At 36.4% G+C, this 13276-nt stretch overlaps 1 protein-coding gene across 1 annotated transcript; it reads left to right on the forward strand.

The window, feature by feature from the left end:
• Nucleotides 1–374: 374 nt before the first annotated feature.
• Nucleotides 375–2524, forward strand: LOC127260294 (cyclin-D4-2-like). The gene is made up of 6 exons (XM_051288014.1): nt 375–873; nt 1064–1150; nt 1252–1350; nt 1423–1639; nt 1722–1870; nt 1974–2524. Exons 1-6 carry the CDS (start codon nt 586–588, stop codon nt 2361–2363), a joined length of 1230 nt encoding a protein of 409 aa, XP_051143971.1. The 5' UTR covers nt 375–585; the 3' UTR covers nt 2364–2524.
• Nucleotides 2525–13276: the final 10752 nt, after the last annotated feature.

Here is a 13276-nt window from a genome sequence, read left to right on the forward strand (position 1 = left end):
AAATCTATATTATTATATTAAATATATATATATATGTGTGTAATTTAAAAATAAGACAACAAACAAAACCCGTAAAATCTGTGTTTCAAACTTTGTTACTATATGTAATTGTGATTTAATATTAAAAAAAAATATATGAAAAAAAGAGTTTGTCGTGGGCTTCCAATCTCAGTCTCATTCTTCCTAAGTTAAGTCAAATGTTTGTCTGAGCTTAATTGGATTTTTACCCTTTTAACTTTTTGCTCATTTTTTGATTTGATTTTATTTTTCTTGTCTCTCTCCAGAAATACTCTCTTCTTTTCTCAAAGTCTTACTATTAATAAGTCTCACCCATGCCTGTCTTGTTCTCTTATAAATATGGGAGAAACAAGCAAGAACATTCCCGAACAAGAACAACCCAAATCCCAAATCTCTCTCCTCCTCCGTTAGAAAAGAAGTTGGTCTTTAATCATATTCATAATCTCTCCATCCCATCCCATCCCATCAACAATACAGCCAGGCAGGCTAGTGTGGGTTTTTCTATTTGTTAATTGTTTGCTCTGATTCTTCCCCCCCCCCCCCCCCCCCCCCCCCCCCCCCAAAAAAATGGCTGGAATCAAGGACGCCTTTGCAGACTTACTCTGTAATGAAGAAGACACCAAAGCCGGCCTCAGCAGCTTCGATGACGACGACGATTTTATTATTTCGAGTGACCATCGGAAAATCAACATTGAGGAATCTGAACCGTTGCTTGATCCCCTGAGCGACGAATCCGTGGGTTGGATGGTTGAGAGGGAGAGGCATCACTTGCCCCGACACGATTATGTTGCTCGATTAAGGAATGGCGATTTGAATTTGAGGTTCAGATCAGAGGCACTCGATTGGATCGTTAAGGTAGATTTTTTTTCATTTCATTTTTATCGTAATTTTCGTTCGATTTGAAAAGGCAAGGCAATGCCCTTCCCTTTTGCTGTAGTGTTGTTAATAGAAGTATTACTACTACTACTACTATTACTTAATTCCTAGTATTTGAGTTTGTCTTTAATGGCGTAGCATTGTGTCTCGTCTGACTGTGACTGTGTAGGCTTGCTGTCACCACAACTTGGGGGGATTATGTCTCTACACGGCCATGAATTTCTTGGACAGATTCCTCTCCCTGCACGACCTCCCTGTATGTCATCTCGTGTCATGTCCATTGCAGCAATGGAGCACCACACAACTTTTGTTCTTGAATCATTTTTATTATATAATCGACCTGTTTGTTTATTACAGGGCGGAAGAGAATGGGCGATCCAGTTGTTAGCCGTTTCGTGCTTATCATTATCTGCCAAGATCAATGAGGTTAATGTACCTTGTGCCGCGGACTTGCAGGTATCAAAATCATCACCTCCATTTTTAATTTATTGACTTGTTTATAATATGCTATAATACAATCGACTACAGGTAGGGGAACCCAAATTCTTATTCCAAGGCAGATCCATACAACGGATGGAGATTTTGGTGTTGAATTGCTTGAATTGGAATATGAATTCGTGCACACCGTTTAGCTTCATTGACTACTTCCTCAGGAAGGTAAATACAGATGTAGACGCCCACGCCCATGCCCCGATAGGATCGCTGATTGAAAGATCACTCAAGATCATCTTGGGCACTGTTAAAGGTGAGGGTGGGTTTATTTGATTAGTAGATGTAGTTGCGAAAATGAGATGAAGAGGATTGGGGAAATTTGAATGAATGTGCAGGGATTGAGTTCTTGGAATTCAGGCCGTCTGAGATAGCTGCCGCTGTAGCTGTGTTTGTATCAGATGAAAAGCAAGGAGCAATTGACATGGATGATGATGATGACGACGATGGTGATAAGGCCTTGTTTGGTTGCATTGGAGTTGAGAAGGTAGTAGTAGTAGTAGTAGTAGTAAGTGACACATCTTTCTACTGCAATAATCTTGGTTTGAGATTCATTGATATTGGAGTTTGCATTGGTTTTTCCATTGTAGGGCCGCATCGTAGAGTGCTTGGGAATGGTTGGGGATTTGGTTTCAAGAATGAATGCAGCAGCAACTTCTTGTGCTTCTACATTGTTGAAGGATGAAATGGAAATGGTTGGTTGTCGAAACAGCACATCTGCATCTGCGTCTATGGATAGTTCAAATGAGGATGGTTCTGGTTCTACTTCCACTTGTGTTGCAACGGATGATGGCGAGGGTGTCGTTATTATTCCGGCTAGTCCAAATGGGGTGTTGGATGCTGCTGCATTGGTGAGGAAGAGGAGGAGGATGAAGAGGACTACTACTACTACTACTGTTACTACAGAAGAAGAAGAAGAAGAATCTAAGAGAAGGAAATTGGATCATCATCATCATCATATTACACCTCCTCTGCCTTAATGAATTATAATTATTATTATCAAGCTAGCTAGTAGGTATCACTCCAGTATTATTTAAATGTGTATGTGTGTGTGAGAGAGAGAGGGGGGGGGGGGGGGGATTCTTTAGTTTTGTTTGTAAAGAGAGTTGGAAGAACATTGCAGCAAACACTTACGAATGAATTGGAGAATATTTTTTTTTGAAAATTTGATTTGATTATGAGGTTGATTCTTGTATTTATCCATCCTGCTAACTTCATCTTCACTTCTCTTGTTTACCATGACCAGTCAACATCTCATCTCATCTCACAGTTTCTTTTCTTCTTCTTTAAATAAATAAATATATATGTATAAAAATAATTTCATCTTTTCTGTAGCACAGTCTCAGCAATAATGAATAATTTAAAGGATTTCTGGTGACATTATAGAATTTCACACACAAATACCATTTATATTTAAAAAATACAATCATATATTGCTTCAAAATATTTAATACAAAACATGATTATAGTTACCTGTCTTTTCAACACAATTTTTTATTTATACATATTGCATGAAAGATTTGTATTTCATTTAAAATTATCCTTTTTCAAAATATTATACTATAAGGTGTTATTGGTAGTACATCAAAATATAATATATTTTTTATTTATTTTCAAAGTAGCAAAAACATAAATAAATAAATGTGGTCAATTTTTTCCTTTGCCTTTTCTTTATTTAGTAATATAATTTTTAAGAATATTTTGGTATATACTTAATTTCATCTTGATATGTGAATAGAGCATAAGATATTTTAATGGCCTTTTGTGAATTTAATATATATATTTATTTTTATTTTTATAATTTTTTAATTTTAATTATACTAATCAATTATTTTAATCTTAATCTATAATTATTTTTGTTATACAATAATTATTTTTACTAATATATTTTTAATTATTTACTAATTATATCTCCGTTAAATTCTCGTGTCTACGGTAAAGTGGACAAAATATCTGATACGGAGGGAATAGTATTTAATTTATGAAGTGCCAATTAAGCAAAGAGTGTATGTATTGTATTATTAACTGACTTCTGTAAAAGGGATTGAGGATAATGTTTAAAATTAAAGACCATTACTGTTACTATGCCCTGTCTAAGTGTCACATTTTCATCACAAACACATTCATAGAGATTGTCACACAGACTGTATATATAGTAGTTAATTATACTGTATATATATATATATTTATATCTATATATACACACACATAATCAGTAGATATATATATATTTATTTATCGTGCCTTGAATTGATAGATGACATCAAATAAAATAAAACATAGTTAGTAAAGTTTAATTATAACCAACATATTTATGTAGTTAAATATGCTAATTACTAGCTTCGTTCTATGCCCCATCCATGATATATTAGGATTTATTTGTTTGTAATTTGAAATAATAATTTTATAAAATAATTTATGAAAAAATATTATAATTTTATTGAAATTACAATCAAATATATTGTTATGTTATTATTTGTTGGGAACACACAAAGAGAGAAAAAAATAAAAATAAATAATAAGACACAACAATTTAACGTAGTTTGGTTTTAAAACCCTCATCACAACAACTCACCAAATCACTCTCTTTAGTTACTAAAGAGAAAAAAGATTTATTGTCGTGTTTTAAAACAAGATCAAAATGGGTCAGTTTATAGGCATCAATGTTCCTACTTTTTCATCAAATTTTCTACGTGGGACATGGGAAGTTACACAATAAATCCTCCGTCTTCCCATAGTCTCACTTCTCATAAAAAAAAACTAACTCACTTCTCAATTTTTTTATTCTTCATATCATTGATGTTCTCCACATTTGCTCACAAGGTGCATTCATCTAAATAATAGATGTTTTATTTTTTTCTCCCTTGCATAATCAAGTTGTCACCCTTGTACACTTTGCATAGATTTTTAGTACCAACATATCTATGCCCATGTGAAGCTAACTCACCCAATGAAATAACATTAGCTCCAACAGTAGGCACATATCTCACATTAAAAATTGTTTTGACATTACCATTGTGGAGTTTCAAGAAAACTCTTCAAATGTTTTCAATTCGCAACTTCATTTTATTCTCCACATTTATATAGCCAAAATCTCTCTTTGTATGCAAAGTATCAAATAAAGCTTGATCTTTACATATATGGACATCGACAGCAGAATCCATCACCCAATTACAATTCTCAACAGGATTTGTATTTAAAATAAGTAAATCACCTTCATAACTGACCACGTTTGCGAAGTTCTTAACTTTAGAGTTACCCTTCAAATTTCTCAAACTTCTTAAGTCTTCTTTAAAAAGTCGACAGTGATTTTGAATGTGACCAAGCTCTCCACAATAATGACACTCAATAGAGCTGTAATATCTCAGCCGAGATTTCGATCTTCCACTACGGTCACTCTTCATTTTTCTTTCTCTTTTAGAACCTCCCACAACTAGTATTTGAATCTCCTTTAAAGTGTTTTCATTTCCCATTATCTTGTCATTTTCCTTCAAAACCGTTATCATCTCATTCAATTTCAATGTAGTTTTCTCAACCAACATTGACTGCGCCAACGACTTGTAGGATTTGGGCAATGAATCTAACAAGACAATGAAGGTAACAAGAGCAACACTTGCTCTTCCTCTTTAATTTTCTCTCTTGCATTCAACAGTCGACATGCTAGCTCATTAAACTTGTTAGTATGGTCAATTATCAAGATCTTGCTGCACCAAATAGTCTTGAATTGTGCTTTGCCACATAGTAAAATCACTATTTTCATCAAAGAGCGGAACCTCATATTTTAAAGTAGTGGACATAGTGCTTAATAACTCTTCAATAAACAAGCACTTCCAACAACCAAATAAACTGAGGCCTCGCTCTGATACCACTTGTTAGGAACACACAAGGGAAGAGAGAGTAAAAAAATAACAAGACACGAGAATTTAACATTGTTCGGTCTTACAACAGACCTACATCCACGATCCCAAAACGGGATAATCCACTAAAATATTTATTACAATTTTGCACTAATAAAATTGTAAAACCCTCCTCACAACAACTCACCAAATTTCAATTTCACTATCTCTAGTTACTAAAGAAAAAAAAAAAAAACTTCTTGTGTGTTTTAAAACAAAATCCAAATGGGTCAATTTATAGGAGTCAATACTACTACTTTTTCATCATTGTTCCTACGTGGGACATGAGAAGTTACACAATACTATTTTACACCATACATTAAATATATAGTACAAAATATATTTGAATAATCATTCAAAATTATTATTATTATTATTATTATTATTATTATTATTATTATTTAATATTGAAAAAATTATTATAAATCATCAGAAAAAATAAGGACACTCTTAATTCTAATAAACTTTTAATATTTAATATATTGGAGATTATGAATTTGATCGATCAAATAAAAGCCTAATTAGAATTATAAAAATGACCATAATCAATAAAAATATTCAAATTGTTTTTGTTGCCAGCTACAATTAATAATCCAAACACATCAAATAGTAGTTCTAAAATAAAATAAATATAAGGTTTAAAGAAGACCTATGTTAACATAGAAAAATTGAAATCCACCGAAAATACATAATTATGGAAAATTTTAAATCTACGAAGAATGAAAGATAATTTTTAAATATGATGCATAGATAAGTTGAAATCCATGAAAATAGAGAAATTCATAAAAAAAATTAAATATATGGACAAGGATATATATTTAAATATGGTACAATGATGAGTTGAAATCCATGAAAATAGAGAAATCAATGGATAACGAAGGAAACATATTTTAAATTTGGAACCACGAAAAATTGAGATCTATGAAAAAAGGAAAAATCAACTTGCGATGGAAGATTTATTGCGTCAAATAAACATATACGTGGACAAAACAAATATACACGTAAAGGAGGGCCAAAACCGTAGAGACGTTATGAAGATTGCAGTGTCAAATTAGTAACGAAAGAGAATTGCTAAAAATTGATTATGACTGGGAATAAATGGTAAAAAATATGATTATTGATAGATATCAGGTTTTACCTTGTTTATAATATCTTCGATTTTGTTAACAAATATCTAGATTTGTTACAGAGACTTTAGGATTATTCTATTTTGATAAAATCCTCAATCTAGATTTAATTACTCTGTTGTGCGTTTCCATAGCGCAGGTTCGGATGATCTCTCTAGCTTGGATTGTAGGTGTTGGAGTACGGGTTGTACATTGGAGGTTCATTCACACCATAGTTTGCAGTATTTACATCCACTACATAGCCTTCTTGGGGGGTCGGGCATGCATCCTTAGGGTGGCCTGTACTTGTGCATATTCCACACGCCTTGACCTGGACACTCGAGTTAGATTTTTCCACGACCATCTTGTGAACAAAGCTCGTCAATTCAGAAAGTTGTTGCTACATCGATTGGATAGAATGGTCGTTACTGTTTCCGCTCGTTTGTCCAACATCCTCGAGCCAAACTACTGCGTGTTCTCAGCCACCCGAGCAATAAGATCCCAGGCTTGTGCTGGTGTCTTATTTACTAGAGCTCCACCACTTGCAGCATCGATGATGTTCCTGTCCATCAATGAAAAACCATTATAAAAATATTGAATCAATTATTGTGGAGGAATTTGGTGTTGTGGACATTTAATGATAAGCTTATTAAATTGCTCCCAATGTTCATAAATCGTTTCACCTGATTGTTGTTTGATGCAACATATTTCCTTCCAAAGAATCACAGCTCTCGAATCCGGAAAGTACTTCGCAAAAATTTCTTTTTTCATGTCGTTCCACGTGTTGATGCTTCCAGGTGGGAGATAGTAAAGCCAATCATTTGCAGCATCATTGAGTGAGAATGGGAAGACTCTAAGTTTGATATGTTCGTCAGTAACACCTGATGGTTTCATGCTGGAGCCACGTCGAACTCTTGCAAGTATTTGTGAGGTTCTTCGTCTGCAAGTCCATGAAAAGAAGGCAATAAATGAATTAAGCCAGATTTCAGTTCAAAAGCAATAGCGTTATGCAAAGTTGAAAAATTAATGCATAAAGGCTGTTGCGCCAAGTTGGGAGCCGCCAACTCTCTTAGAGTGCGGGTATCCTCAGCAATGACAGTTTCTTGGTCACTTTCAGAGTCGTTAGAGCTAGAGATTCTGAAGTGGTTTAAAGAATCGGCCAACTTTGCAACTTGAGCAGTTTTTCGTTGTCTGGCTTCCTTTCGCAGCTTTCATTTAACCTTCTCGATCTCAAGATTAAATATCAGTTCACCTATACGAGAATAACGCGGCATAAACAGGAGGATATGTGAAAAAAAAATAACACAAAAGAGTAAAACAAAGCGCCAATCCCCGGCAACGGCGCCAAAAATTGACCGGTCGCACGGTCAATCAAATAATTCACCTATTCTGTGATCACAATTTACTGTAATACAAGGGAAGAGATCGTGTCCATAAGGATTGTATGATTCACTCTTTCGCGTTCTAATGCAGTAAATAAAATGGGAGAATTTTCTTTTATTATCTAGTCAAGACAAAATAACAAAGCAGTTAAATCAACAGAGAACTAGCTATCAAGGGGATGCCTGGCTCAAGGGAAGATGCAGTTATGGCACTTGTGTTTTATCATTGATTCAATAAAGTTAGTTCTTATAAAAGTATCAATAAATTGGTTATAGTTATCAACAAGCTATAATAACCAATTTTTTTTTCTTACAGTGTAGGTAATTAAGGTACGACTGTTAACTACCCCTAATTAAGCTAATAAAATTAGGTGCGCCCATAATAAATATTGCCTAATCGCATTCTAATATAGAAAATTCAATTAAAAACAATTAATACTTAAGATGAGCAATTATATTTGATTGTCTAACCCTCGGAAAGTAACTATTCAACTCGGTTGTCACCTATTCAAGTGCGAATACAATTACGGATATCCTACCTGAATTGACTTTAGATTATCAGACCAATTTAAATATCGGTACCAAAATATTCAATCAATCTAACAATCACAAATATTATTTTTAGGATTAAACAAATATTGATAATAAAAAAGAACTTTTATAAAGAAAATCAAGAATCTCCAAAATACAAGAACCAAAACATTATCATTTCTCAAATCAGAATAATATCTACTCCATAATCAAATAACAAGAACAATAATAAGGAAGGATAAAATCATAGTAAAAGGAAATCTTCTCTGTCAATTTGCTCATGCGCGTTCTAGGAATCTGTTCGTCTCCTACTCCTGTGTGTATCTGCTTCTGGCCGTTCTCCCTCCTTATTGCGTAACTCCCTGCATTCTCTTTTAATTTTGCTCTATTTTTGTAGCAGTTGGGCTTTTGGGTCTTTAATTAATTTTTCATGTCAAGAGGGTGTAGTTAGTCATGGCCATGACTAACTAGGTGGTGCAAATTTGAATTTTTTTTTACTTTTTTTGCCAATTACGCCAAATTTGATATTTCTCTCCTGCATGTCAGAAATAAAAAATACGCATAGAAATTAGGTAAAATTCAATCAAAATCAATCAAATATCGTATATGATATAAACATAAAACGCATGCGATTTCGAGCTATCAACATTGGATGACGTCTTGTTGAAATGTCTTAGACCAGAAGAATTGGCCGTGGTTAATAAGGAGGTGCATGGTGGTATCTGTGGAGCTCATCGGGAAGATTTGAATATGAGATGAACTATTTATCGGATGAGATATTATTGGCCAAATATTTTCAAGGATTGTGTCCTATTCGCTAAAGGGTGCAAGGAATGTCAGCGACATGGCCCTCTTAATCACTTGCGGAGTGTGGAACTCCAATCGATGATTAAGTTATGGCCTTTCAAGTCTTGGGCTATCGACATAATCGGTAAGATTCACCATGTCTTCTCTAAATAACATTGTTTCATTTTTCTTGCAACATATTACTTCAGTAAGTCGGCAGAGGCAGTACCACTTAGAAATGTCACTCAAAAGGAAGCTATCGAATTTTTCTTTCACCAAATCATTTATTGGTTTGGTTACCGATCAAATTTTGAAATTTAATGGGGAAAGTTTTGTTGGGTTTTTAGCCGATTTTGGTGTTAAACTACATCACTCATCACCTTATTATCCACAAGAAAATGTACTGGCCAAAACGGCTAAGAAGATCATGATCAATATCATTAAAAGAATGGTACCTAGGAAATGTCATGAGTTATTGCCCTAGGTCTTTTGGGCACACCGGAATAGTAAAAATTTGGCCACCGAGTTCTCTTCCTATCAGTTGAAGTTTGGGCAGAATGCTGTGTTGCCAACTAAAATCAAGGTTCTGACGGCCCGCACCGAATTTACCACAGTGGATTTGGATAAATAACATCAACAAGGAATGATGCATCAACTGGAATGTTTAGACATTACCCGACTAGAAGCAATTGATCATATGATCAAGGAAAGTCGGGTACGAGCTAGATTCCATGCTAAGAAGATTGATTTTAAATCTTTTATAGAAGATGATTTAGTTTTGAAAACTATATTACCTACATACAAGAAAATTGATCAATGCGAGAACTGGTCTCCAAACTGGAAGGACCATACGTGATATATAAAAAAATCGGCAATAGTGCTTTTATTATATTTAATAGAGAAGGTAAGATAATACATGAGAATATCAATTCCAAGTACTTGAAAAGGTATTATACTGTCTTTTCAAGGCAGTCTATGGAGTAAACGAGTGATTTATTTAGAACCCACTTTAGGGTTTGGACCTTCAGCAAGGTCATTCATTCACCGTCTAACATGGTGATTAAGAGATTTTCTTCTTTGGAATTGCTACCTTCTCTCCATTGGTTAAGGAGATAAGTGGGCTCCTCTTGCAGGAGTCTTCAAGGTTAGGACGATATCGTTCCCATTTTGTTGCATTTCTTCAAGATCTTGTTTAATATGTTTCTTCATATCGTCAGCAATTGATGTTCTCGATCTATGAGAACGCGTAGGTGGGAAAATGGTGCTTGTTGTTGTGAGAATACATCATTCTAGCTGAGATTGGCCAAGATAACCATGGTGTAATGTTCGATCAAATCCATATGGTGGTCTAAATTTGGAATTTGGCTTAGAATATCGGTAAGGGTTTCATAACTATCCACCACACGTTCCATTAGATGTTTGACTCAATGCAAAGTTTTTCATACTATGTGAGAAAACTTGAACATGAAATCAAGTTGTTTCAAGACTTGAACTAAACCTTTGGCATGGGGGCTGACTAGGTGCTACCCAACCAAAAAAGGTTGCATAGAGGTCTCCCAATTGTTGCTAAGAATGCGGATTCGAAGATAGGACATGATGGTGGATATTTATGAGATATGAAGTATGCCTTGGGCATAATGGTTTTAGACTATGACAGATCCATCAACAATTGCTTAAAACATGTAAGAGGGTGGAGTAGCATCAAACACGGAGGTAAGATCAGAAGCGTATACTTAAATCCGAGAAAATTATTTTATTTTGACAAAATAAGTTCGATATAATTATAAAAGGGTATCTAATACAGTCTAGACGTCCAACCATTGCTGGGCTAGATAATCGATGCTTTTTCAGGCCAGATATCTCTCATTCGGCCCTCATTTGGGCCTGCATAGATACCTTTAACGCATGTTCTGCCTCAACCCGACGCCCTTTTTGGTCCTGAATTATCTATTTTTCTTTGGCTAGGCATTGTTCGACCTCAATCATGATGTTGATTTGGCCTTCTAGTTCCTGGTTTAGTCGGTCCAACTCCCTCCTAGTGTTAAAAGGTATTTTCTATCAGGGCATCCTTGAAGGAAAAAAAGATGTTGACTTGCTCCTATGCGTGGCCAATGACTTCATCAATTTTCATCAGAACCTTTAGTGAAGAGGACGAGCTTGAGTCAGGTGTGGGAGGCCCAACTGTGGAATAGGTGTTGAGCTAGGAAATGTCATGACTTGGTTCTGTCACCCTTATATAGAGGCGGGCCGAAATCTGACTGTTGTTCGGATATGCGTTTGATTCAACAATAAGCTCATACAAGGCATCAGCTAATCTTTTGAATTTGATCTCCGACAGATCGGCTAAACTTTTGTTAGAATATGCAGACAAGACCTCCCGAATATGGTCAGGTAGAATAAGGGGCGCCAAAAGCTCAAGGTCACCCTATCTGCAAAAAGAGAGCATGTTAAGACAGAGAATCAAAAGGGGTTTTGATAGTAAATTTACCTAGCCCAACATTTATGTATGAGCCGAAACAAAAGGCAACGTAGTCATTCGATAAGTTAAGGTGATACCATGCGCCAAGGCGATTGGACCCTCGGGTAGTGTGAGTACGGTAAGGTTTCTGATGTATGCCAACGAAGTAATGGGAAGCAGTGGACAAGACTCCTGTAAATATCAATAGGGTAAGTTTTTTGAGCAAGAAAAGGCAAGGTACTAGCAGACAGTCGGAACTTATAGCTACTTCCTCGTCTAGTGTGGCTGACTCATGGTCAGAATGTTGTGACGGAGGCAGGGTTGGATTTGAATTGGAAACATCCACCACTTGACCTTCGGAAGTTTGCGTTGCGACCGGTGCCTCCACTAATGGGTCATTCATCGATATTTGAGTAAATTCGGGGGCAATAATGTCGGACGGAGTTTCCTAAAAAGAGAATGTGAGGCTACCGCAGAAAGTGACGATGTTTTGAGTAAGTGAAATACTTGGGGGTTGCTCAAAATCAGTATGACGTCTTCCCCATGAGGAGGTAAAGAGGGAGGCAAAGGTGTTTCGTCGATGTTGGCGGGAGGGGTTGGGTCTGCGGCTTGTTCGGAAGGCTGATTGGCTTGGGCGTTGGTAGGTGGGTTGAGAGTTGGTCCTATCGAGGGCCTTGGGGTTTGGCCGGCCTCTCCTTGAATGGCCTGCAGTATGGTGCCCCCAGTTGAATCGACCGGTGGATCAGTAGCACCTGCTGACAAGATTATGTATTAATTTTATAAAACTGCTTAAAATGAGTAAGTGTTGAGGAATATGTACCGATTGGGGGTGCCAAATGATGCATCCCGACCGGGAGAAAATTTAGATCGATGGGAAGGGAGGCTAGATAGTCTTCCCCCTCATGTTGTGTGGGTGGCGTGGCGGTAGTAGGAAAAGAGTCGGGAATAATTTTCTATCTCTTAGGGGCGTTCGGACCAGCCCCTTGTGACTTCATAGCTTTCCACGTGGGAGAAGCAGACGGTTCGGAAGTAGAGCCATGAAAGGTCCGATAAATGACTACTCAGGCCGAGAACAATGCGCTTAGACATTCGACGATCGGGCACCCAATCATCGCCCAAGTGAGCTCCCACCATTCTTGAAAACCTTCAGATATGGCGTTGGTCAGAGCAAATGGTATGTAGGAACTGAAGGTTATATATATTGGAAGCTAGTCGATGTAGGGTTTGATTTGGTTGGATCGGGCCATGCCGTCCAGGGTGATAAAGATGAAATAGGCCTTCAACATAGGACCTAGGAAGCCCTGACAGTAGTGTAGTCGACGGGAAAGTTATTGAGGTTGGTAGTGGTAGGAAACATAAATTTTCTTACTTTTCACAAGTTTCTTACTTGGGAAAAGGGTTTGGGGCTTCAGGGTGGCATCCCAAAAGTTTTTATAGGTCGGGTGTGGCAGGTCGGATAGAAGAGGATAAAAGAAGTCGGTAGTGGAACATGACCAAAAGGGTTCGGTGGCGAAGAAGGCATAGTTTCAGTAATGGTAATATGGAATGTCAAAATGGTTAGTCTCAATGATTTTATGAATATCTTTAAGGGGGTCAGGGAAATGGTTGATGTCCAGGCAGAGTTGAAGTAGAGAGAGAGGCCAAGTATTCACCATAGGTCTGGGAAGACATAGGGGCAACCAAAAAAGTGGGACAGAAAGTAAAGTCGGAACCATAGCTCAAGGGTTCAAAATG

Source organism: Andrographis paniculata, unplaced genomic scaffold (assembly GCF_009805555.1).
Source record: "Andrographis paniculata isolate CXL003 unplaced genomic scaffold, ASM980555v1 Contig61END, whole genome shotgun sequence".
Classification (NCBI taxonomy): domain Eukaryota; kingdom Viridiplantae; phylum Streptophyta; class Magnoliopsida; order Lamiales; family Acanthaceae; genus Andrographis; species Andrographis paniculata.